This window comes from Megalopta genalis, chromosome 17 (assembly GCF_051020955.1).
Source record: "Megalopta genalis isolate 19385.01 chromosome 17, iyMegGena1_principal, whole genome shotgun sequence".
In the NCBI taxonomy this organism is placed as follows: Eukaryota; Metazoa; Arthropoda; class Insecta; order Hymenoptera; family Halictidae; genus Megalopta; species Megalopta genalis.
Genome location: NC_135029.1, coordinates 558,413 through 584,741, shown reverse-complemented (window position 1 = coordinate 584,741; position 26,329 = coordinate 558,413). Strand labels below are relative to the sequence as shown.

Below are 26,329 nucleotides of genomic sequence, written 5' to 3'. Positions count from 1 at the left end.
GCTTAGAACCGTTACTATGTTCCAACGTACCGTTAATTTGCAATCTTTTTGTACGTTTTCCAAGGAGATTCTTCTTCCCGTAAACAAATAAACAGTAATAATAACCAGTTTCCCAAAGGTGTTCACTGTGTTTTGCTGTCAAGTACTGTACCGAACCGTACTAAAGAATTTTAATCGATAAATAAATAAATAAACAAATAAATCAATAATAAAACGTTACGTCGACGGGCATCGAACGTTAATTCGTCGGTCCCACCTTTCCGCTTGTCCGCCGCACGCGGTTTTTCCAGCGAATCCCCTTCGCAGGGTGTGGCTCGCGCGCCTTCTCTCTTTCCTCGCGTTCTCTCCTCGCATCTGCTCGCGAGCAACCCGTTCCCTCGGTTCACGGACAGAAGCGTCGCTGGACCGCGGGCTGCGGTTTCTTCTGCGACAACCCGGCACGGCGCGCGGTCCGCGATTTATCTCGGGCCGGTAGGCGAATAGATTGCAATGTACCACGAATAAAGTGTAGCCGCGCGTGGCGGAGCGCGCGCGAACGGCCTGCGAGAAATTTTATGGGAGCGGGTCGCCAAACATGGTCACGTCACGCGGACGCGGCTCTCCTCGGCGCGACACGCGAGTCGATACCGTCTTGTCGAGTCGAGTCGAGTCGGTTCTTTGCGGAGAGTGCGACGGAAGAAAACGGCACCAGATGGAAACAGGTGGTCCGTCGCGCTTGTCGCCGATAACGGAGCCTCGAGCTCCGGAGCCACGAGTTTTTCAGAGAGGGAGTTTCGCCCCGCGAGAACAAGGGTAGCGTCGCCGAGCGAGCGGTTGCGCGGGTCGCGCCGAGGAGGAACAACGGCGAGGAGCAACGACACGGTCCGACCGGTATAATAGCTGGCAATAAATCACGGTCGTTTAAAAGACGAATCTCGGCCAAGCGTCGACGCGGCTTGGAGCGGCCTGACGATCTCGAAAGCGAAACCGAAACCGAGGCCGAGGTCGAGGAGGATTCGCGATGCTCCGCGGCGCGGAACGCCGCGTCCTAACGATCGATGGGGACGACGATCGACAACGGCGATAAGCGGAAATACAGCGGCGCGCGGCGTCGCCCTGTCTTGCCGCTTCGGAATCACGCTCGGGAACCGTTTCGATTCGTTCGATCCGTAAGAGTCGGTGGTTGTTCCGCAGCGACCGCGCGAACGCTCCGTCGCTCGACGTTCTTTATAGCCCGACGGCGGTCGACGACGCACGCGGCAAGGTAAGCCGATCGTCGCGAGGCTGCCTTGCCGCGGGCGAGAGAAAGTGTGACTTTTACGCGTCGCGTACACGCTCGACAGGCGACGAGAGATCGTTCGCGAATTTGCGCGCGTGGATCCGAGCGAAGATCCGGAGACGAGCGAGGTGCATTTTCTAGGTCGTCGGCGTCGTCGTCGTCGTCGCGTTCGTTCGAACGAGCCTCGAGAGGTTGTTCGAGTGGACCGACTGGCAGAAGAGAGAACCGGCGGCAGAGCAACTCCTTATACGGATCGTTGAAACTCGTTGCGTGGCTCGCTGCTCCGCTCCGCTCCGCTCCGGACTCCGCGCTCTTCTCGACTCCGCTCTGCTCCAAGCACGATCCAACGAATACAGGGTGTCCCAAAAATGTCTCGGAATCCGGAAATGGCGGGTTCCTCGGATCATTTGAAGCAGCTTCTTCCTTTACAAAAATTGTCTCCGAGGCACCGTTGACGAGTTATTAACGGAAAACAGTGACCAATGAGAGGCGAGCTCGGCTAGCGCGAGACAATCGAGCCAATGTGCGGAACTGGGCTTCGCGCGCTGGTTGGCTGGGCCGCCTCGCGTCGGTCGTACTCGATTCTTATCGGTCACTGTTTTTCGTTAATAACTCGTTAACGGTGCCTCGGAGAACATTTTTCTAAAGGAAAAAGTTGCATCGAATAACCCGAGGAACACTTTCGGATTGCGAGATATTTCTGGGACACTCTGTATATCGGACAATACGTGATTTCTTTTTTCGTTACGCGTCACGAATCGAAACGCTTGGAACCCTGCGACCGCTCGAATTACCCAAGGATACACGGTGGTGGTCACCGGAGCCAGAACAAAAACATCGTTTGCAGCGCGCGAACGCGGCGCGTACGTGACTGGAAGAGACGATTTACGGGCGGTTTCGACAGGAACGCGTGACGAGACAACCGGCCGATTCTACCCGTAAAATACCTGTCTGTCTCCCTTTCGAGTGTATTCCCCTGCGCACACACCCCCCGCGGCCCTTCGGCCGTCGCCATTCTCGCCGAATACCGATTCGGTAGAACCACGAGCTTCGAGTACGTTCGTTTGTTTGCGAGGAGCAAACTCGTTCCGGTCGATAGTTTCTGTATGTATTTCGGGTTCCTCGGGGTTTTCTCGGTTATCCGAGAAAGCAGATAATCGGTCGGCTGCTTCTCGGGTGCGCTCCGCGTGCCCCGAGAGGTCCCTAAGTCGGGTTTCCCCGAAACACGATCGCGTCGAGAGCCGAGAGATTTATTAGCTCGGCCGGTCGAGGAAATATTCGACCTGTGAAAAATCCCGGCGAACGTCCGTAACTCCGTTCGAGAGAAACCGAGCGAAACCAACGGGAGACGAGACCGACGACGCGACGCGATCAGCTCTCGTAAAACGCTCGTTAAAAAGTTCGAAACGAAACGTACTCACACAGTTTCCGATCCGGAGCGACTCGATCACATATCCTCCGATTTCACCCAGCCGGTCTTTTCCTTTTTCTCTTGCATGGCCGGAGTTGCTTGACCCGGAGTTGTTCTACGTGCGTACTCCAACAGATTATACGGAGTATCGGCTACGATCTCCGATTCCCATGTAACTCGCGAACGTGTACGAGATACCGTGCTTCCGACGCGGTTAATCGCGGATTGCTCGAGCATTAAACTCGCGTCGCGATCGAGCAGAGAACGCGGAGGTTATCGAGGGAAAAAACATTGAAACGAACCGTTGTGCTCGATCGAATCTAGCGCGGAAAGAGCGGACACAGAATCCACGTCTGTACAGCTCGACTGCCGCGAGACCACTGATCCACGATCGTCGAGTATTTCTCGACCCTGCCTGTGCCCGCCTGCCCGCTTGTCCGCTTGCCTGCCCGAATCGCCTGCCTGCTCCTATGCCCTGTCCGCGTAGCTTGCTACAGCTACACAACCGTATAGCTCTCTAGCTATAGCTTGCTGTAAGCGTAGTCGCAGTTTATAGTCTGCGCTACTCTTTCCGTCGTGACTGGAGCGTACGTGCTTGAAACGACGCGACGCGACGCACGCGTCGACCTTCCTAGAGCCCTCTGGTTTCCTCGATCCTCCATAGATGGCCGGGAATCGCGCGCGGCTTCTTTAAAATTCATTCTCCTCTACGCCCTACGCCCTACGCCAGGGGTGTCAAAGCCGCATGCGGCCCGAGATGAACATTTTTGCGGTCCAGTCAATATATCCGACGTAAAGTAAAAGTAAAATAGAAATGTGAATTAGAAATTTTGAAAGCAGTCTCGGCCAATAAAATTTCTCCCGAAATATGAAAGATAGTATCGGAGAAGAGATGTCAAGTATCAGGACGTAAACAATAATTTAACTTTACATGTATATGTTTATTACAATGTACTAGTCAAAATAAAAATATTTGTTTCTATGAACATTGATTTTTCTTTTTTTTTTGCGGCCCACCGAAAGTTAAGCATTGTTTATTTGGCCCAAGTTAGCTTTTGAGTTTGACACCCCTGCCCTACACCGTCTACGCGGCAAGGATCCGCGCGTGCTTCGAAGCGGGCCTGACTCTCGATGTACCGATCCCATGTTAACCCTTTGCACCACTAAAATTATCACATCGTGTTCCAATATAATATTTATATTATCGAAGCTTAGATACAAAAAGATTGTTAAAAGTCTAACTGTTGCATGAGTCGCAAGACTCAGTTCTCATATGCATGAAATACACTTTGTCGTATAAAATGGAAATACTGTAAGTCGGAAAAGTTAATTTAGATTTACAGTTGAAATGGCTTCGAGTGCAAAGGGTTAATAGGAAACGAAAAGCTGCTTCGGGAACCGTTTCACGCGACGACACAGTGGTGTCCGTAATTATAAAGTCGAAGTAACTTTTACATTGTTATCGATTATATATTTAATTATTAAATTAATAAATTAATAATTTTAATAATTAACAAATTTAATTATTTTTTAATTATTCGATAATATAATATTTCTGAAATATGCAGCATGCATATTTCGAACTTCGCAAACCATTTCCGTGCTGTAGAATCGCCTATGACACCTTCTCCGTATACGTTGCAAATGTCCCGAGCTGCTTCAGCAGCTTTTTGGCCTCGATGAAAAGCGAAGAAGAGAAGGTGTCGAAAATGTTGCTTTTTACCTCCTGGATATTCCATTTATAAGCCTCGAAAGTAATAAAAAATTAAATTACTCAAAAAGACGAATAGCAAAAAAAAACAGCAAATAACAGCAAAAAATCTCGTTGTAAAAGAAAAGAAAATATAAAAACGCTACGAACTTATTCCCCAACCTAACATACAGGGTGTTCCAAAAATGTCTCGCAATCCGGAAATGGCAGGTTCCTCGGATCATTTGAAGCAACTTCTTCCTTTACAAAAATTTTCTCCCAGGCACCGTTAACGAGTTATTAGCAAAAAACAGTGACCAATAAGAATCGAGTACGGCTGGCGCGAGGCGACCCAGCCAACCAACGCACGAAGCTCAGTTCCGCTCATTGGCTCGATCGCTTCGCGCCAGCCGAGCTCGCCTCTCATTGGTCACTGTTTTTCGTTAATAACTCGTTAACGGTGCCTCGGAGAAAATTTTTCTACAGAAAAAAGTTGCTTCAAATGACCTGAGGAACCCGCCACTTTCGGATTGCGAGACATTTTTGGGACACCCTGTATATCGCGGTACAGTAAATTTCCTCCAATTGTCCCTCAGCTTGTAAACAAGAATGGACAATTTGGAAAGAGAAGATACAATTATTCGACTCTTGCGGCTCGTTTTTGTAATCGTTGACAATCGGCAACTATAAAAACGAGCCGCAAGGGTCGAATAATTGGGGAGAATTGGGAAGAATTTACTGTACATGCTGTACTGTCACCTGAACCCTCCCATTGAATTACACGTACGACTGGTATTCGTCGTACGCGCATCACGATACAAGCGTCCTCGCGTGAAACGGGTCTTACCTCGCAACCCTTAGAAACGAAGCGATTGAATTTCGCTTTTTCCCGGAGTTTTCCTTCAGCGAAGTTTTCCGGTTCTCGAGGTTTCTCCTTCATTCGTTTACCTGAATATCTTGTGAGACATGAAGAACGTGTCAGTGTCTTGCTGGGCTGATATTTAGACATCTCGCGCGTGGCATTATAAGAATTGTTTCGAAAAACCTGTAAGTAATAGCTCGAGGAAAAGGAGCGATCGAGTGGTCCGCCAGGGGCGGGGATTGGGGACTAGGGGTACGAGACGGGAGGAACTGAGCGAGGGTGGAGCGAAACATATTACACGTTTACGATCCGGCTTCTCCGCGGCTACCTGCTCGCTCCATACTCTCTGCTCTCTGCTCCTTACTCCGCGGGGCCGGAGGTGAAGATACATATACGCGTGGAACATCGGGAAGCGTTCGAGTATCGCTCGTGAATACGCGAACGAGGAAGAGTAGCGGGAGAGGAGTGGGAGTAGCGGGAGTAGTGGGAGCAGCGGGAGGAGTAGGAGTAGCGGGACCGGGTCGAGAGGAGAACGAGGAGAGAAACCAGCGCTGGCCGAAGAGAAACGAGGAAGGCCGTGGACGGGTACGCTCGAATCCTATGGCGAGGGGGAACCGGCGGGGTTCCGAGAGACGGTCGGAGAAGAACAGGAGGATAAAGAGGGTTCAAGGCCGGGAAGATGGACAAACTGTGTTTACGGTAGGATCGTCGTGATGCGGCGTAGGGTAGTGGAGCCGGTTACTGTGGGGTGATCAATTGCTGTGACTTTGGTTTCATTTCGGTCATAATTAACTTTATCTTTAGCGGATAAGACGTATTAAATCTTTTATTTGGTTGATCTTTGAATAAAAAAAATTATTATGTCTTATTCGATAAAGATAAAGTTAGTTACGACCGAAAACGATCCAATTGCTCTGCCTTTAGGTTGCTCTCGGGCACCATTAACTTTACAGTTATCGAGTAAAACGTACCAAATTGTTGAAAATAGACCAAATAAAAGAATAACAAGATTTCGTATGTCCTGTTCGATAAATATAAAATTAATTATGCCCAAAAGGAAATCGAAGCCACAGCTATTGGCCACGCCGCAGCAGGGCCGGGGAAAAATAGATTTTTCAAATAATGTGTATCTAATAGTTTATACATATAACTACGTAATATTCGTGCGTAATATTACTATCTCAAAAAAAAAGTTTATTTGCCATTCTGTAGTACACGAGAAGATACAAATATTTATAGTCTATTTACTATTTTAAAAATCTATTTTTCCTCAGTCCTGCACTTCAGTAACTGGCTCCACCACCCTAGCGTGGAACGGCGTCACATGGGGGGTCGATGCATCGCTAGTCGCATGTCTCGAGTCGCAGCCCGGTCCGTTTTGTTTGCGTTCTACGCGAGTACAGTTTCGGCCTTATAATCCAAGCCCGAAACCAGTTTTGGATCCGTGTGCGGCGTGGCGCGAGGGTCAACCGAAACGTCCCACTCGGCGATGGTGATGCGACTTCTACCCGCTAGAATCGAGAAGCGATCGTTGCTCGACGGAAAGCCGCGTGTGGCACAGAATCAGAAAATCGGCGAAAGACAGCTGACAGCCGAGGGGAATGGTCCGAGGCATCTCTCCTTCGGGGTGTGTTCGGGCATTTCTCCGATAACCCCGCGAGCTGTTATCGTCGCAGAGCACGCGACGAGCACTTCGACAATTCCGAGACAAAGCCTTCTTCGCTATGTAATCACGGAATTTTTTTAACGTGATAAAACGGCGATTACGTTTATGATTCACCCTGCGAACCCGCTTATTACCGTTTACACGAAGGCCGTGTGAACAGGAGGCGCGCGTAGTCATCGATGGAAGTAAACCGTTTAAAAGGGGCGCCGCGCGCGGCCGCTCGTGCAATTGATTCGAACGTTGGTATACGATTGCACGGGCTGCGTCGTAGTTACGATTTCTCTGGAACTCTATTCGCAGGGTTCCGTGTGGCAGAGCGGCGTGTTCGAAGGACTCGAGAGAAACGGATTTCCTACAGGTAAGAAGCGGGAAAGGAGCAGCCGGAGGAAAAAGGAGACGTTAAAACGCTGCAGAACGCAGATATGAAGCTGGGAATCGTCGTTGCGATAGTTGTCGGCGTGGCAATGTTGCACAGGTTAGTCACGCCTAGCGCGCACTCTGACTAACATAAGTTGCATCGAACGCTGTATAAACTTGCTTGAAAATCGTTGCAGCAGCGGCACGAACGGCCAAGCTATATTCGGACCGAATTGGCTGGACGGCCTGACCAAAAGTCTCGGCGACTTGAACAAAAACATTCAGGAGAGCGTGCAGCGCCAGAATCAAGAGATCACAGAGTCGCTGAATCGCGCACTGGGGCAGAGTCTGAAAGAGGCGGATCGCGCGATCGAAAATGCGGGTATGCTAGCGCTACAGTTTCTCGATTTTTTAGCCGGTCCTTTCACCGAGAGAGTGCGAGCCGTTTTCCCATACGATTTCGACGTAGTCTTTCCGGCGACGGAAGCCCGACGCGCGAGAGGTAATCGTCGAATTTGTTGCAGTCGCGAATGGCAGTATCGTCAGTGCCAACGGTAACAATATCGTCATCGCGTCGAACGGCGTATCGCAGATCCTTATATCGGGCCAAACTCCGAACGGAATCCCATACGTTCGCACGATCATGGAAAGCGTCCAGGACGGCGTGTTGCGACACGTCGAGAACATCTACTACCCCAAGACGAACCAAACGCAGACGATCGCGTGGACCCTGGATCTGAACGTTCCCGGAGCCAAGCCCGTGCCCATTGTCGACGATAAGGCGTAATTCTAATTGCTACTGCGTAAGCAGGTTCTGTCCACGATTACTGTTAAATAACCTTCAAATAAAGCAAGCTTCGTAAACGAAAGCAGGAACGAATCGATCCCAGCAGGAATTCTCGGCCGCCGCGAGAAAGCGGCGGACCGCGACGTCGAGCGCGCCGGCTCTCCGGCAAAAAGCCGCGTTGCATCGGCGGTGAACGATTCGCGAACGCGCGTGTCAAAGTGGCGCCGAGAGAAGCGAGAGATTGCGCGGAGGCTCCCTTAAATGGAAATGCCTCTGGCCTGTCCTCGATCGCGATCTTTCTCTCGTTCCCTTCTCCCGCGTCCCCGCCTCTCTCCTGGCCGCGAAGGCTGCGCGCGACTCTCCTCCTCTCGCATCGCATGGCCCGCGGTTCTTTCGCTTCCGATCGCTATCGCCGCGAATCGCTATGCCGATTCTCGATGCTCGACGCGTGGCATTGCGTTGCGTGGCATAGCGTGGCGTGGCACAGCGGCATGGCGCCAGTCGTCCAGCTGTCGACAATTTCTTCCGTAGGCGCGGAAACAGGTCTTCGGATTCGGATCGGCAGATTTCGGCGGTTCTCGTCGGATTTCGTCGGGTCTCGCTGCGACGACTCCCGGCACGGCCGCGCTACGGCAACGCGGAAACGCGAAAAATGGGTTACCGTGTAAAGAGAAGAGATGTATCGTGGACGAGGGCGCGTTAATTATCGAGCACGCGCGAGAACCGAACATATGGGAGGATCGTCGGAGGGCAACTGGAACGTTCGCGTTACGTTACGACGGATCGTGGTCGCGCGCCTAGCGGTACGACGGCAGCCGTTCTAGTACGCTGGGCGGGTTGCATGTATCGCGGGGAGACGCGCGACCGTATATAAGCACCGGACGCTGGAATTTCGGCGGTTTCGTCGCTTCTTCCCGGCGCTCTGCGAACGTTCGGGTGTCGCGAGGATAAAAATCGAGATGATTCGTCGAGCGTTGCTCTTCTATCTCTTCTGCGCTCGGCTCTCGATCGATTGTTCGTTCGTCGAAGACAGCGTTCGCGTTGGAGCCGCGAGCTCGGTAGCGAACCGATCGCGTGGATGGATCGTCGACGACCACGTGGACCGTGCTTCAGCGTCCAATGGGACCGAGGGAACGTCGGCAGAGTCGTTCGAGACGATCGAAAGGACCAACACCGCGAAGATCGTTTGGCAGAAGGAGGAGGAGGAGGAGGAGGCCGTCCCCGTGATTTCTGGGCCTCGCGCGTGCGGGACCAGCGCGAAGAGCCTGAGCAGGCTCGTGGGCGGGCAACCGGCCGGTCCCACGGAGTGGCCCTGGATGGCGGCTCTTCTCAGAAAAGACGAGAGCCGTTACTGCGGCGGCGTTCTCATCACCGACCGACACGTTTTGACGGCGGCCCATTGCGTCTACCGGTAAGCAACGTGTAAACGCGTGCCACGTTGTTCCACGACCGCCATCGACTCGAATCCGTTCCGTTACTTTTAGCGCGTCACGGTTCCAGGCACGCTCCCAGAGACATCAAAGTGAGACTCGGCGAGTACGACTTCTCCGCTGCACCGGAGGACAGCAGAGCTTCGGACTTCGCGGTGTCCGAGATCCGGGTCCATCGATACTTCGACCGCGTTCTGTACGAGAACGACATAGCGATAGCGAAGCTGCTCCGACCGACCGTGTTCGACGAGCACATTTGGCCCGTCTGCCTGCCACCGATCGACCAGACCTTCGAGAACGAGGACGCCGTTGTCACGGGTTCGTTGGAAACGGGCGTTTCCGCTATCTCGAAGATCTACCACCGTCGGATCTGTCGATCTGAAAACGTTGGAACTCGCGATCCTCTTGTTTCAGGTTGGGGGACCAGTTACTACGGAGGCCCGGCTAGTTCGGTTCTGATGGAAGTCGCCGTTCCGATATGGCCGCGGAATCTGTGCGCTCGCAGCTTCGTCCGAAGGATTCCGGAGACGATGATGTGCGCGGGCGCGTACGAGGGAGGCCGGGACGCCTGTCAGGTACGGTGGTACATGGCATACGACACTACGGTGGCGTGTGTTTGATACGGCTATACCATTCGCCGATGCTGTTGGCCTACCACTTGGAAACCGTAGGATCGATCGCGTTTGTTTGCAGGGCGACTCGGGTGGACCGCTCCTGCATCGACTCGCCAACGGCAGATGGGTCAACGCCGGGATAGTGTCTTGGGGGATCAGATGCGGCGAACCGGGACGTCCTGGCGTCTACACCAGAGTGAACGCCTATCTCGACTGGATATTCGAGAACGCGGTCTTCTGAGTGGTCGCGGCGAGCCGAGGGACCGCGAGCAGCCGCGAGGATTCCAAAAACGACGAAACTTTATTTCCGAAATATCGATCGTTACATTCTTAAAAGAGATTGACACGAATAGAGAGAAATTTCGTCGCGTTGCGACTATTTCGTTACTTTCTTTGGCCGTATCGGGTGCTCCGCGTTACCGAAGCACGATCGTATCGAAGATGGTTTCGTTCGTTCGCGAGGCCCAGCCTCTCTAGCCGCCTCTAGAACACGCGTTTCATTCTTTTTTCTTTTCTACACCGACGCTTAAACTTTAACTCTTCATAAATATTTGAATATTACAATTCTTGTTCAACATAGAAATACGATGCGCTTGCAGAGAAACTCGTGGCCCGACTGGTTCGATTATTCACCGCCGGATCGTCCACGAATCGGTGACGCGGTGCATCCTCCCGCCTTTTAGAGTTGTTTAATTGGAACTCTCCTACTGAAAGCGCTGGTCCTCGGGAAGTAATTTTTTAGAACGAAAGTCGGCGGTGTTTCGCGCCGCTGATAATCTTAACGGTAGTTCGAAAGGGCGTTCCTTTCGAACGTGTGGACCCAAATTCCGATCGGGCTCACCGATCCGAGCACGCCGCCTATTCTAGACGAAACAACGATACGCTATGCAATAGGAATGAAATCGACCGTTACCTGCGCGAGGATCGCGCGATCGATCGAGGCAAAATTAAATTCGTGGACGGGAGGTCGCGTTCGCGTTTGCGTTTGCGTTCGCGTTCGCTGTCGCGGCCACGGTCGTAGTCGCGATTGCGGTCGTGGTCGCGGGCACGAGCAGAGGAGCGCTTGGACTGTTTTCCCTGTGATTCGGCAACGACTCGGCTTGGAATCGCCGTGGTTGCGACGTCGCGTTGACGGAAGTTCGCGAAGGCGACGCGACCACGACGTTTCTGTTCGGTTCATCGACGACACCTCCGCCGTTGTCGCGACCTCGACCGCTTCTCTCTTGATTCGAAACGGGTCGCTGATGGTCCTGGGCCCGCTGGTCGCCGCTTCTCGAAGACATTAGACCCGTGCTCGCGTTCGCCGCCGTTATCGTCACCGACGTCGACGCGTTCCCTCTGGGGACGATCTCCTTGCCCGACTTCTCGCCGATCAACCAATAGGTGGTCATTTTCCCTTTGCCCTAGAAACGAACACCGTTACGATAGCGTCGACCGTTGTTCCAGAGGTGGGGAGGGGGGAAGGGTCTCACCTTCAAGCTGACTTCTCCTCGGCAAACGAGCTCGAACGTTCCGAACGTGTCCAAGATCTCTTTGGTCTTCGGGCTTACGTGGATTTTCAGAGCTGCGGGAAACGAGACGAAAGATCGTGAGACGGAGACGACACCGCGTGAGAAAAGAGGGAGAATCGCGGTCGTACCTTCTCCGGTGCTCTCCATCCTCGAAGCGGTGTTAACGGTGTCCCCGAAGAGACAGTACCTCGGCATCTTCAATCCGATCACACCGGCCACGCAGGGACCTGAACAACGGGAGATCAACGAACGCTTTCGCGAGATTTCGAAAGAAGAGAAGAAGAAGAAAAAAGAAAGATTCGGCCGATTTACCAGTGTGCATGCCGATCCTGAGCTTGAGCTGCTCCTTCGGTCTGTGCCGAATTCTGAACGTCATCACGGTGTCTCGCAACGCCAAGCCCATTTTCGCGATTTCCCTCGCGTGGTTGGTCCCGTTCGGAACAGGCAACCCCGACACCACCATGTAAGCGTCTCCTATCGTCTCCACCTGTAAACGAAAACAACGATTCGTCGGATTCGTCGAACAAAATTCGAAACCGACCGCTCACCTTGTACACGTCGAAGTTCTCGATGATGGAGTCGAAACACGTGTAAAGATCGTTCAATAAGTCGACCACTTGAAGCGGCGTGCTTTCGGCGGACAGTTGCGTAAAGCCGACGATATCGCTGAAGTAGATCGTCACTTGGTCGTAGGTTTCGGCTATCACGTTTTGTTGGAGTATCAGCTGGGACGCGACGGACCTAAAAGTTGCATGCCCTCTCGGTCGTTAACGTCTCTCCTCCTCTCCCCACCCCCCTCTCTCTCTCTCTGTTTCGCAAACGAAAGCTTTCGCGGCGAAAGTTTACCTCGGCAACAATTGATAGAGAAGCTCCTCGCATTTTCGTTTCTCCTCGAGGTAATCGGCGGTTCGCTCCGCCACGAGGGCCTCCAGGTTGCTGGCGTACTGCGTCATGCGGGAAAGCAAGTTGTCCAGGATGTTGCTCTCCTCCTCCCTGAAACGAGCGAACGACGCCGATCGTTTCCCATCGATCGAGCCCGAGGGAAACAGGGTCGAGGATGATGGGGCAGAGAGTCCCCCCGCGCGTACATGGATCAACGGTGTCGCGATGGATCGCGTTCTTTAAACGGTTCGCGCGTTACAAACGAAACTTCCGTTTCGGAGTCGCGTTTACGGGTAACTCGAGCCGGAACGAATCGAATCGAATCGAAGCCGCGAGTAAGCGTCCAAAGGGAATCTGCGCAGCATCCTAGTGTTGCCGATAGCTCGCGCAACAAGGGGCACACGGAATCGATCGAACGCTGCACTCTCGTTCGCACGAGTCTGTGACCGCCCCGTTCGCGCGCCGTTCGAAATGTCCACGACGGAAAGCTTTTATACAATCGGGGAAAAGGTGACGGAACTGGTCGCCGAAGGGAAACGCGCGGCTCGATCGATCCTCGGGCCCAGCCAACTCACGTGTTCATTTTCCGTATCATTTGCTTGAGCATGGAGAAGTCGGGTCGATCCGCCGCATCTTCCGCCCAACACCGATTCATCAAAACGATCACCTGTGATCGAAAACACGATCGTTATCGGTCCCGCATTTGGGCCTGTTCTCCGCTCTGTGCGAGGAAAGATGATCGCGCTTACCTCCTCCTCGTACGAGCTGTTGATCGCGGGCCTCAGCGGAGAGCCTCCGCCTCTCTTTACCCCCTCGACGATCTCTGAAACATAGAAGAAAAGAAACCGCGCGGTTGGTTCGCCGAGACCGACCCGGTTCGCCCGTCGGGTCGGCCGTCGGGTCGGCGAGATCGAAAACCGAGATCGTTCGCGTCGTCGATCGTAAACGGAGCGACCACCCCCGGACGGGGGCGCGAACGGTGGTGAATCAGGAAGAGAGAGACCTACTGTTGTGTTTGTACAAATCCTCCATGACGGCGTTGCACGTCTCGCAGTTGAGGGTGCAGTGGGGCCTGCGGACCTCGAGCAGGGGACTGACCGCTCTTCTAGGACTGGCCCCGCCGTCGGGGCTGGCGCCCGATATCGCCGGCAGCGTCAAGCTGCTCGTGCTCGACGATTTGCTTCTCTCCGCCATCTCTCGATCGATCTCGCGATTTTTCGCACGAACAGGCTCGTTAACTCTTAACTCTTCATTCCGTACACCCGACCAGCACACGTTTCCGTTTCCGTTTCCGTCTCCGTTTCCGCTCCCCGTTTCTCGACCGCCTCTCGAAAACAAGGAACGTGGGTACGATGCGCGCCGCTCCGACGGACGCTCGTCGACGATTATTCGTCGGGGGGTTGATCGCCCTCCGAGCCGTTCGACCACCCGAAAAGACCAACAACGTTCACGCTTCCGGCTCTACGGCGATCCCTCGATCGATGTATTCCCACCGAGATCCGTGGGATCGCTCTCGAGAACAACTTTCGGCGCGCTCTTCTCGAATCGTTCGCGAAACGAAAAAGCGAGACCGGCCGGCGTCGAGAGGCCGGCGGCAGTAGGTAGGTCCGTCGGAATCGATAGTCTGTTAACGAATCCGCGTTCTCCACGATCGAATCTGGTCGGAACACCGATATTCGCGACCGACGGTAATATTGCTCGGGAATCGATTCGTCAACCGCACGACCGACCCTCCGTTTCCAGGACGTTGCTACCTATTTGTACACCTATTTGGACCGTGGAACGTGGACCGTGGACCCGTGGACCGTAGACCGTGTGTGGCACTGCCGACGAATCGGACGCACTGTTTCGACGCTTCGCTCCGCTCCGCTCCGCTCCGCTCCGCGTCGCGCCGCGTTGTTTCGGGTCCGCGCGAACCGATCAATTAACCGTCGACGGGCCACGGATACGGAATCAGGGTAATTGGCTTCGAAAAAGTTGCTCCCGCGGCGCGAGGCGCGAGAACATCGGAGAGAGCCGAGGGCGGGAAGGGACGCGACGCCGGGGAAGCCCACGAGCCTATGGGGAGAGGCTGAGCGAGAAGGGGTGAGCCGGCGGAGGAACGGAGGGCTGTCGAGAGCCGTGGAGGACCGTGTAGGGCCGTGGAGAGCTGCGGAGGGCTGGAAGGATGGAGGGTAGGGGGTTGAATATCGAGCAAACGGCGAAAATCGGGCCGAATAAATGGGTCGGTCGGGGTTGCTCGAACCGATGGTAAACACAAACCGGGCACGTACCGAATTGGAGTGGCATGTACGTAGCCGCGTACCGACGTACCAAACGTAGTATCGTAGTAACGTAACAGCGGCACGTCACGCACGTAGCTCGCGGGGAACACACTCGCGGACACCGGAACACGCAAACGCGTCGAGGAACACGCGCGCACCCACCTCCTTCTCCACAATCGCCGACCGTGGTTGGTTGATCAAACGACCGTAAACCAAGGCATACCACGTCCAACGGAGAAGGATTCTGTCCACTCTCTCGTCGACTAGATATCGCAGGATCTCTGTCGTTTGCTCTCGCAGGATCGCCGAGGCCAGCCAAACGCTGCGGAACGTTGCGAATTCGGGCCGAAGGAGAAAACCAGGAAGGAAGTAGCCGATGAACGGGCGCAACCGGCGAACGAGAGAACGGGAGAACGGGAGAACCGGAGAACCGGAGAACCAGAGAACGAGAGAACGAGTCAACGAGACAAAACGGAGCTGCGAGCGAGCGAGCGACAGGGGTAGACGAGAAGGCAGGACGGAAAAGCAGCGAGTGCGCGAGACCGTGTGCGTTCCAGGACGCGAGAAAGCTTCGACTGAGCTTTCGAGCCCAGTCTCGAAACGCACGCTCCTAGCCTACTTGCGGCTCGTTCCATCCTGTCATCGATCCTGCCCGCTCTGTCGCCGAGACCGAGTTCGCGAAAACTCGTAAACTTTGTTACCGATCGATTCGCCCGCAGGGCGGCGCTTTCGCGGGGCTTTCGCGGCGCTTTCCCGGAGCTTGCGATCTCTCCTACCCTCGGATATATCACCGGGACGGGATCCGTCGATACGAAAACTTCCTCCCGCGACGCGACACGAGAGAGAGAGGAGAGAGGGGGAGGAGAACGAGACACGAGGACGGGCCAAGAACGAAACGAGGACGAGGCGAAACGATCCTCCCTTACCGGTCGAACCTCGCCCGATACTCGTCTACGCGTTCAAAGCTGTGAAAAAAGGGCTGACTTACCCCGCACGGTGAAACGATAGTTGTCGCCCAGATAGAACGGTCCCTTCTGCACAACGATCTCGTGAATGATCACTCCGAAGCTGTACACGTCTCCCTTCTGGGTGCCCTCCGGTGGTCGTCTCTCCATTCTCAACAGCTCCGGGGCTGTCCACAACTTTTCTGCGTACACAAGAAAACGATCTACCGTGTCGAGAGTAATTGGAATTCATGGTAGAATACGAATTAGGGTAGATGTGCCAATTACAGTGCCTTTAAGCCAATTTTTGCTTCGCCGTAACTCTTCGTTAGATGCTGGAATTTTCGTTTAACGCGCTACAAACATGTTCTGATTTTTCAGACTTTTTCGATCTGAAACACGATATCTGTTTGCACGATAGAAATTCATAATTTAACCCTTTGCAATCCGCTGTCCCCTCTCGTGAGACATCGTAATTCTAGCATATCACTCGGATGTCCCCTCTCGTGGGACATTAAAGTTTATTAGTAATTACGGGGAATTGAGTTATTTCAGCGCAACTTTTTGAGACATGCATGTTTCCCTGAAGTTTTCTCTTGAAATGGCACAAGAAATCAAATCAAAATATGGTAAAATTACTAAGTATATACAAGAAATGTCAGCGGTTTTTGACGAGAACGTGAGAGGCGTGCTCACGACGGTCCGAGCACTTCAAAGGCGCCATTTGAAAAGAGCGATAAGGCAAGTTTGTAGAAGAAAGGTCGGTATGCGAACATAGCACGCACTGTATAGTGAGATTTATAATCACAAAATCTGGAGGAAAAGATTTTCAAAGCTGAACTCAGTCTGGTTTGAAGCGTCGAGCGGTATAGATAGATCTAACGAGTGAGAAAATCGGACAAGTGATTCTTCTCTTGGTGAATAAATTGTTTGGTAAAAGTTTTTTTGGTAAATATCATCTTGTGAGTTAGTAATAACAATTAGAAATTTTCAACCTATGTATTTATTCATATTTTTTATTAGAACAATGGCAAAACGTTCAAACACGAATGAGTCTCATGATACAAGTAGTAGTGAAGATGAGCTCCAGATAGACGTTTATACAGATATGTTAGAAAGACTCTAACTGTAGAAGGTTTTCTTCTACAGTTAGTCTATCGTTTTGATAGCAGTGATAGTGATATCGTCCAAGCAACAAGGCGACGAGAGAAAGAGTTCGCATAGATAGCGATTGCAACAACAAAACAAAATTATAAAACAAACAATAACAAAATTATAAAAAATAAAATATTGATTTTTTTGCAAATTTCTCGATTTCAGCCAATTCATAAAAGTCCAATATCATTATAATATGTTAGTTAGTTCCAAAACCATACTAAATAATACGAGGGTCTGTAAATGCCCGTTTCTGCCGAAAAGTGGCGCTGAGTAGCTGGTAGCCAACGTCCAGAATGGTTCGGAGTGCTAAGGGTTAATATTGTTTTTAATGAAATAAGAAAAGGTATTTTTGACCATAATTCCGTGCCCTTCCGGCAACTCTGCACACGATTCCGTGCTCCGTATTTCCGTGTTTTTCTTTTTTTTTCATATTCACGTGCGTGTATATTTCCCGTTTCATGCACGGTTTCTCAAATGTTTTGGATGAAAATGAGGTTAAGTTCCATCACGCGGTCTAATACAGGAGGACAGTGAAATACGGGCACGTTCTAAAATCTGACCCCATTTCCACGGATTTATATTAAAAATATAAAAATATGCACGATTAGTGCTCCTTTTATCACTAGTACCTTTTATCACTATCCTTTTTCATTCCTAAATGAAACCCTCTTACGACACAATATGCGTTTTATACGATGTCTCACTTTAATAATTAATTTATACAAAAATCCTCGGCAAGGTTTTTGACAAGACATACTACTTAAGTTCCTCAGAACTGCTGTAGCATCTATTGAAAAATGTTTATATTTCATTTTAACATATGAAAAATGTAATACTCTTCCCTGGATCTTACATGTTAATAGATAAACATAAAAAAGAAATAAATCATTAATTTATATTCAGGGTGAGGTACAAATCAGTTCCCACGATTTTTCAGCCCCTCCCGATGCTCTTCCAAAAAAATATTTCGTATAAAAGTTAATTTGTATTTAACCGACAAGAAATTGCAATTGTATAAATGTAAAAACAAATTGATTTTCGATATAAAAAAAGCAAGATCACCGTTATGTTTTTAAATGAAACTAGGTTATTTCAACTTCCTAATACTGTAAACCAGGGGTGTCAAACTCGCGGCCCGAGATGAACATTTTTGATGTCAAGTATCAGGACGTAAACAATAATTTAACTTTATATATGTTTATTACAATGTACTAGTCAAAATAAAAATATTTGTATCTATGAACATTGATTTTCTTTTTTGCGGTCCACCTAAAGTTAAGCATTGTTTATTTATTATTATGGCACAAGTTAGCTTTTGAGTTTGACACCCCTGCTGTAGACGACTTCGTACGTATGCTCGTACAAATGAGCATTTGTAATGTTTACGTTCATTTGTTTATGTTTACATGCGAAACCTTGGTGTTATGTATCGCCGAATTATTTCAGATATTGTGGCAATCGATTCATGGCAATTTTTCCATCAATGTCATTCGATGGTCATCGTGTAGCGTCTTGTCGTCGTCTCAACATCGCTTATAATATTGGGTTGGCAAGAAAGTAATTTCGGTTTGCACCAATAGATAGCGTTATGTTTGCATTGTCATTCTTTAGTGACACGTTTAGGTTACTATAGAAACAAATTCCGCGCAGTTTTGTTTACAACTGATAGTTTGCTGTCAATTTTAACTAGAAGTGCAAAAATGAACATTTTCGATACATTTTACTTTTTTATTTTCGTGAAGGCAAGAAAGCGGCCGAGGTTCACAAAAAGATATGTGAAGTTTATGGCGTCGATTGCTTAACAGAACGCACGTATCAGAATTGGTTCAACAAATTTCGTTCTGAAGATTTTTCTCTTGAAGATGACCAACGTTCTGGTCGACCTTCTGAAGTTGATGATGACAAAATCAAAGCCATAATCGAATCGAATCGTCGTATAACTGTACGAGAGATTGCAAAAAGGTTAAATGTATCACACACAACAATTGAATATCACATAAGATGCATTGGACTTGTTAAGAAGCTCGATGTTTGGATTTCGCATGAATTGAAAGAAATTCACTTAACACAACGAATCGGTATGTGCGATATGCATTTTAAACTTAATGCAATCGAGCCTTTTTTGAAACGAATTATCACTGGCGATGAAAAGTGGATCGTTCACAATAACATTAACCCTTTCGCTACGGGCGGATTCGCCGTCGCGGTACTTCTGCTGAACAGAGCGCTGCGACATCACTGCACGCTACGCGACGGCGATCGTCAGCGGAAGTCGGTACTCCGCGGCGGTCGGCGGAGAACCTAAGCTGTTTGAATTGAATGAATTTTTCGAACGAAAAAATTTTTCTCTAAAGGGTATTTATAAATAAAGGGTATTCCAGGGTATTTTATAACGTCTTAGCAAGCGCTCTTTAATTTACAGTATGAGAGGAAATAAAACATTATGCAATATAATGCATCTTATGGAAAGCCACTATAATGGTCCGTAGTACCTCAGTGGCACCAAATGGAAAGCCACTATAGTGGTCCGTAGTACCTCAGTGGCACCAAATGGAAAGCCACTATAGTGATCCGTAGTACCTCAGTGGCACCAAATGGAAAGCCACTATAGTGGTCCGTAGTACCTCAGTGGCACCATATGGAAAGCCACTATAGTGATCCGTAGTACCTCAGTGGCACCATATGGAAAGCCACTATAGTGGTCCGTAGTAGCGAAAGGGTTAAGCACAAACCATATCGAAAGCTGAATTGCATCAGAACAAGATTATGCTGCCAATTTGGCGGGGTTATAAAGGTATTGTGTATTTTGATCTGCTTCCAAGCAACCAAACGATCAACTCAGATGTTTATTGCCAACAACTTATGAAATTGGAGGAAGCAATCAAAGTGAAAAGGCCAGAGTTGGCGAATCGCAAAGGAATCGTGTTCCACCACACGAGGCCTCATACATCTTCAGCAATACGTACAAAATCATTGGAGCTTGGTTGGGAAGTGATGTCGCATCCACCATATAGCTCCGACCTTGCATCAACAGATTATCATTTATTTCGAAGTTTACAAAACTTTTTAAACGATAAAAATGTCAATATTAACGATAGCCTCAAATCGCGCTTGGTTGAGTTTTTTACTGATAGGGACCAGAAGTTTTATGAGCGCGGAAGCATGAAGTTACCAGAAAGATAGCAAAAGGTCATCGAACAGAATCGAAAATGTTTGACTAATTAAAGTTCATTTCTTGTATAGAAAAAATTGAATTTTATTTCACATTGAAATACCGAAATTACTTTCCTACTAACCCAATAATGTGAACTTAAAATCGCACAGCTTCATTTAGTAGCTTCATTTAATTTGTTTTTAAATTTAAACGACTACAATCTCTTGTCGGTTAAATACTATTTAACTTTGATAGGAAACATTTTTTTGTCAGAACATCGGAAGGGACTCAAAAATCGAGGGGACTAATTTGTGCATCACTCTGTATAACACTTTTCTTTTTCTATACGTTTTTAATCCGAGGACACGAAAATTGGAACGAGCATGAAAACTGGAACATCTACCCTAGTTATTGTACGCGCGGGAGCTCACTTGTCTGGCAAACGGAATCGTCGAGGTCCTCTTTGCTCGGGAACCTTTCCCTCAGCTCGTGCAGTCCAAAGTCGGCGATCTTTAGGACGAACCGCGAGTCAACCACGCAATTGTACGAGTTCAAGTTGCCGTGGCTCTTCACCTCAGACGCGTGCAGGTACGCCATGCCTCGTATAATGTCGTGTATCAACGACACTCGAAACACCCGATCCAGTTTGATTCGCTCGTCCACCAACACGTCCTGCAGCCGCGCGATTATCGTTATTATGCCGACTCGCGCGACATCGTTATTTTTTTGTAAATCTTAGAGAAACTAGTTCACTATACAATGACCAAAATACTTTTTTTCTAAATTTGCTATTATTTTGAATAAAAGAATGTAAAATACTCTCGTTTTTTCATTTTCTTATGTGAGCCTATTATGAAAATTTAAAAAATGCGTTTGATACATCTCGGTAACATATACAGGGTGTCCCAAAAATGTCTCGCAATCCGAAAGTGGCGGGTTCCTCGGGTCATTTGAAGCAACTTTTTCCTTTACAAAAATTTTCTCCGAGGCACCGTTAACGAGTTATTAACGAAAAACAGTGACCAATGAGAGGCGAGCTCGGCTGGCGCGAGGCGACCGAGCCAATGAGCGGAACTGGGCTTCGTGCGCTGGTTGACTGAGCCGCCTCGCGTCAGCCGTACTCGATTCTTATTGGTCACTGTTTTTCGTTAATAACTCGTTAACGGTGCCTCGGAGGAAATTTTTGTAACGGAAGAAGTTGCTTCAAATGATCCGAGGAACCCGCCATTTCCGGATTGCGAGACATTTTTGGGACACCCTGTATACAGTAATTCACGAAAGTATTCGAATGCTTTTTAAAATGCTTTTTTCCTAAATTTGCTATTATTTGGAATAAAAGAAATGTAAATGAACTCTCGTTTTTTCAGTTTCTTGTCTGAGCCTGTAATGAAAATTTAAAAAATGCATTTGACACTTCTCAGTATCTTACCGGGATAGCACAAAGACGTCTTTCAGACGTCCCGAGTGTCCTATAAACGGCCTACGAACGGCCCAGAAACGTTCTATGTTACAAATCAAGACTCTTTATGGACATCTTTAAGACACCAGTTTGTATAAAAAGCGTAGAAACAAAATTCACATCGTCATTTTTATCTTCTGGTTCCATCGTTTATATTAAAGTTGTATTTAAAAGACTTATTTAAATAGATTTATTTAAAAAACCATGAAAACATTAAAGATGCCTCAAAGAAATATTCTAAATGTTTTAAAGACATATCCCAAGTGTTTTAAAAATGTCCATTTTAGGGCGTGCGATATTCAGACCTAAAACGGACGTAAAATGGATGTCTTTAAGACGGCCAGTGCTTATTGAGTGTATGCATACTAAAAATTTCACTAAAATCACGAAAATCGCAATATTTCATGAATTTCGACCAGAAACAGATAATTTTTACATGTTTTAGTGGCTATGCGACAATGAAATTTTCAACATGTACAGTAGCTCACGAAAATATTCGAACGTCTTTTAAAACGCAATAACTTTTTTAAAACTGGACTAAGGGACTTGAATTTTTTCAGATGATAGCGGGACTAGTCTACCAGACGATGACCAAAATGCTTTTTTTAGATTTTGCTATTACTTGGAATGACAAAAAAATCTCCCGCTTTTTATCTGAGCCTATAACGAAAATTTAAAAAATGCCTCTCGTAGATCTCGGTAACTTATAGGCATACTGAAAATTTCATCGAAATCGGTTGACATTGCTATGAGTTATAACAAATTAAAAATGGCAAAAATCACAGTTTTATCACGGTTTTGATCAAAAACTGGAAGAAATCTGTAGTTTCCTACATCTTTCAACGCTTGTAGCTCGACTCTGGGTTAACCGATTTCGATAAAATTTTCAACACGCATGTAAGTTACCCAGATCTACGAGAGGCATTTTTTAAATTTTCTTTATAGGCTCAGATAAAAAAGTTAAAAGAACGGGAGTTTTTTTATCTCTTTTTTTGTCATTTCAAGTAATAGCAAAATTTAAAAAAAGCATTTTAGTCATCGTCTGGTAGACTAAACCCGCTTTCATCTGAAAAAATTCATGTCCCTTAGTCCAGTTTTAAAAAAGTTATTGCGTTTTAAAAAGCATTCGAATACTTTCGTGAATTTCTGTATACAGGGTGTCCCAAAAATGTCTCGCAATCCGAAAGTGGCGTGTTCCTCGGGTCATTTGAAGCAACTTCTTCCTTCACAAAAATTTTCTCCGAGGCACCGTTAACGAGTTATTAACGAAAAACAGTGACCAATAAGAATCGAGTACGGCTGACGCGAGGCGGCCCAGCCAACCAGCGCTCGAAGCCCAGTTCCGCTCATTGGCTCGGTCGCCTCGCGCCAGCCGAGCTCGCCTCTCATTGGTCACTGTTTTTCATTAATAACTCGTTAACGGTGCTTCGGAGAAAATTTTTGTAAAGGAAAAAGTTGCTTCAAATGACCCGAGGAACCCGCCACTTTCGGATTACGAGACATTTTTGAGACACCCTGTATATGTTACCGAGATGTATCAAACGCATTTTTTAAATTTTCATAATAGGCTCACATAAGAAAATGAAAAAACGAGAGTATTTTACATTCTTTTATTCAAAATAATAGCAAAATTAGAAAAGAAAGAAGTATTTTAGTCATTGCACAGTCCTCTAACATTTACAAAAAAAGGCAAGTCATTTAGAACAGTTTTGAAATAGTTGTACCGTTTTAAATGGTGTGCGGTCACTTTTGTTCCTCACTGTATATTCAAAATTTCACGAACGCGCCACGTACCTGAAGGGATCCTCTCGGACAGAACTCGGTCAGGAGACAACAGTTCGGCGGATCCACGCAGGCTCCGTAAAATCGCACCAGATGATCGTGTTGAAGATCTTTCATCTGCACGCAACCAACGAGAACGGTTCTAGTTTAGTCGAAGGGCCCTACGGAGAGGCGAAACGAAAAAACTCGCCTCGATCGAGAAAATGATCCCGCGGGGACACGAAAAACTCGCTCACCTTCTTCAATTCGAGCAACAGGGGCCGAGAGATTTCCACCTTCTGCCTAGATATGAATTTTACAGCGACTTTCGAGTTCTGCAACGTAGCGAACATGACGTGGAATTCCGATCTACCGCTGTCTAGGATTATTACAACATACGAGAATGTGAGCTAGAAACGTTATTACGAACCTTGTAAATACCGGTGGTAACGTAAGGGCTCCTGTCCAGTTCGTCTATGGTGAACATCGACTGCAACCAAAGGAAAACGACGACTACGATTACGAGATCCAATCAACGGCAGGGGAATCGAGGAAAAGCTGAATCAGCTTTGCCGCGACTGATTTTTTTTTCCCCCCGGATAATCTCGTTCGCCGCAACATCGGTGTACAAATAGAAAGCCAGAGGTAGAAGATCAAAAATAAACGATCACTGGAAAAGCTCGAGAGCTCGTCCTCCCGATTTCCATCTCGGGATATATCGGACCCGATTCTCTACTCTGCGTTCGATGAAAACGTTTAGAATACTTTTCTGTTGTTTGGACCCCTATCGTCGCCATTTTTGCTCGAAACTCGAATGTGTACATCAATTTCTCTCTATAGCATTCCGTAAAGTAAATTGTCATATGTCCGCGTTTGGTGTTTTATCAATTCTCTATTTAATTAGAACTCTGTGACACCATTCGATGCTTCAAATTGAATTCCATGGATGAAATTACGGTCATTTCTATAGTCTCGACAGAATATTTCTTAACGCAAATAGATTTGGCAGATTTTTCCTGTTCACTTCTCCTATTACACTGTCCGACAAAATCAAACTTTTTTTCTGAGTTCCTATAGCCACTATGAAATTCTTGTAGAGCTTCACTCCCTGAACAAGAATCCGAAAACCGAATTGCTCCATCACCCTCAGTTTTTTAAATAAACGAACTTTTGTAAAAACCCGAAATTTTCGACAAAAACGAGGTATTGCATGAAAAGTACAAACGTTAGAAAGTTCTAATTGGTATTAAAAGATAGAGGAGAGTTTCCCGAATATAGTGGCATGCATTTTATTAATTGTTTTTGGTCCTAAATAGTAATGAATTGATGTCAAAGTTTAAAAAAGTGTCGACGTGAGCAGTTTCTACGCAATATTTTGTATTTTTACGAAAAGTTCTTTGTTCAGCACGAAAACTCTACCCAGGATCGGATTCTGTAGACATTTCTGAAGAAGAAACGGCCCGGTAAAAGTGTCGGAACGATATACATTTTGAATAGATCGAGAAAATGTTCGACGGCAACGTTTTGCCGCCATGAGCTACGTTGCTCGCTTCTCTCTGTCCGACAGGACCGAAGCTATGGATAATCAACACCGATGGAGGGATCCAATAGGGCACTTCTTCAGAAATCTCTACAGAATCCGATCCTGGATAGAGTTTCGTGCTGAACAAAAACCTTTTCGTAAAAATACAAAAATATTGCGCAGAAACTGCTCACGTCGATATTTTTTAAAATTTGACATTAATTTATTGCTATTTAGGACCAAAAACAATTAATAAATTGCATGCCACTATATTCGGGAAACTCTCCTCTATCTTTTAACACCAATTAGAACTTTCTAACATTCGTACTTTTCATGCAATACCTCATTTTTGTCGAAAATTTTGGGTTTTTACAAAAGTTCGTTTATTTAAAAAACTAAGGGTGATGGAGCAATTCGGCTTTCGGATTCTTGTTCAGGGAGTGAAGCTCTACAAGAATTTCATAGTGGCTATAGGAACTCAAAAATCGTGTCGGACAGTGTTACCTTTAAAAAAAATGTCCTACGACGGCTCTGTGTGAAATCTTTTGACCGTATTTCATTATACCAAAGGATCAAACCCGTTTGTAAATAAATAAATAAATAAACCAGTTGAAAACGAGTATATCGTATTTCCCAATACAATAAATTCTCTGTAATAGTCTCGCAGCTTGGAATCGAAAATAGACAACTTAGGCAAACCAGACACGATTCTTTGCGGCTTGCCTTTATAGTTGCCAACATCTCGTACGTATGCGTGTGTGTGTGTGAAAGAAAAAAGAGAGGGAGAGTGAGAGAGAGATAGAACGAAAATCAGGGCAGTCAGCAAAGTTAGAAGTCAGCGGCCAGTATATCGGTGTACATTAATACAAATACAGAATAATGCTAGAATTAAAAACGATGGCTTAACTTTTTTATTTCTAATATTTCGCTCATGATTATTTTTTTACCGCATTGGTCAGATTTTTCCAATTAAAATGAGACTAAAGACGACATGCTTTAGACCATATTTATTCAACTACATCGTGATTGATTTGATTTGATTTAACCAGAAATATCTGCCCGAATTCTGTTTGATCTTATGTTAATCAGAAAATTATCAGCAATATGTAAAGAAAATTCAGTTTAAAAATGTTAGAATTAAAAAGATTATGTTTCGAGCATATTATGAGTATATTATTCCGAGAATTCTAGTCAAAGGAGTCGCGTGGCGTGCCGCATTGTACGTTTGACGGGCACCGTCGAACCTTAGCAACAGACATGATAATACCATATACAGGGTGTCCCAAAAGTCACTGGCAATCGGGAAATGAGGGATTCCTAAGGTCATTCGAAGTAACTTTTTCCTGAGCACAAATGCAATCCCCAACTTTGTTTACGAGTTATTAACGAAAAACAGTGACCAATGTGATGGGAGATCTGCTGGCGCGGGGCGTCCGAGCCAATGAGCAGAACTGAGCAGTCGAGCTCGCCTTTCATTGGTCGCTGTTTCTCGCTCATAACGCGTAAATTAAGTCACGGATTGCATTTGGGCTAAAACGGCTTCAGGAATCCTTCATTTCCCGATTGCGAGTAATTTGTTAGACACCCTGTATAGGCGTA

General features: G+C 47.7%; 4 protein-coding genes across 7 annotated transcripts in view; 2 read left to right on the top strand and 2 right to left on the bottom strand.

Moving 5' to 3' along the window:
• Window positions 1-3,219, bottom strand: part of Sema5c (Semaphorin 5c) — a 34,345-nt gene extending 31,126 nt beyond the window's left edge. The window contains exon 1 of one of the 2 annotated variants that reach the window (XM_033486745.2): window positions 2,676-3,219. The gene's annotated coding sequence lies outside the window, so the exon portion shown is untranslated. The remainder of the gene's footprint in view (window positions 1-2,675) is intronic. The other variant, XM_076527098.1, reaches the window with a different exon arrangement.
• Window positions 3,220-7,105: 3,886 nt separating this feature from the next.
• LOC117217439 (uncharacterized) lies at window positions 7,106-8,113 on the top strand. 2 transcript variants are annotated; one of them, XM_033465055.2, is made up of 3 exons: window positions 7,106-7,362; window positions 7,445-7,626; window positions 7,769-8,113. In XM_033465055.2, the coding sequence occupies exons 1-3, from the start codon at window positions 7,310-7,312 to the stop codon at window positions 8,029-8,031; spliced, it is 498 nt and encodes a 165-aa protein (XP_033320946.2). In that variant the 5' UTR covers window positions 7,106-7,309; the 3' UTR covers window positions 8,032-8,113. The 2 variants fall into 2 exon arrangements, with proteins under 2 accessions (XP_033320946.2, XP_033320935.2); XM_033465044.2 differs by having other exon boundaries at window positions 7,108-7,362; window positions 7,442-7,626.
• Window positions 8,114-8,779: 666 nt separating this feature from the next.
• On the top strand, window positions 8,780-10,462 carry LOC117217406 (trypsin-1). Of its 2 annotated transcripts, XM_033464994.2 has the most exons (4): window positions 8,780-9,442; window positions 9,532-9,779; window positions 9,876-10,036; window positions 10,155-10,462. In XM_033464994.2, exons 1-4 carry the CDS (start codon window positions 8,991-8,993, stop codon window positions 10,314-10,316), a joined length of 1,023 nt encoding a protein of 340 aa, XP_033320885.2. In that variant the 5' UTR covers window positions 8,780-8,990; the 3' UTR covers window positions 10,317-10,462. The 2 variants fall into 2 exon arrangements, with proteins under 2 accessions (XP_033320885.2, XP_033320877.2); XM_033464986.2 differs by having other exon boundaries at window positions 9,532-10,036.
• Window positions 10,358-26,329, bottom strand: part of LOC117217388 (atrial natriuretic peptide receptor 1) — a 36,716-nt gene continuing 20,744 nt past the window's right edge. Inside the window, exons 12-24 of the mRNA XM_076527267.1 lie at window positions 23,639-23,698; window positions 23,466-23,543; window positions 23,242-23,346; window positions 20,420-20,660; window positions 15,721-15,879; window positions 13,218-13,291; window positions 13,044-13,135; window positions 12,433-12,579; window positions 12,135-12,327; window positions 11,899-12,073; window positions 11,715-11,813; window positions 11,548-11,639; window positions 10,358-11,478 (exon numbers count right to left, since the gene is read on the bottom strand). Coding sequence (XP_076383382.1) covers window positions 11,023-11,478; window positions 11,548-11,639; window positions 11,715-11,813; window positions 11,899-12,073; window positions 12,135-12,327; window positions 12,433-12,579; window positions 13,044-13,135; window positions 13,218-13,291; window positions 15,721-15,879; window positions 20,420-20,660; window positions 23,242-23,346; window positions 23,466-23,543; window positions 23,639-23,698 — 1,971 coding nt within the window. The 3' untranslated portion in view covers window positions 10,358-11,022. The remainder of the gene's footprint in view (window positions 11,479-11,547; window positions 11,640-11,714; window positions 11,814-11,898; window positions 12,074-12,134; window positions 12,328-12,432; window positions 12,580-13,043; window positions 13,136-13,217; window positions 13,292-15,720; window positions 15,880-20,419; window positions 20,661-23,241; window positions 23,347-23,465; window positions 23,544-23,638; window positions 23,699-26,329) is intronic.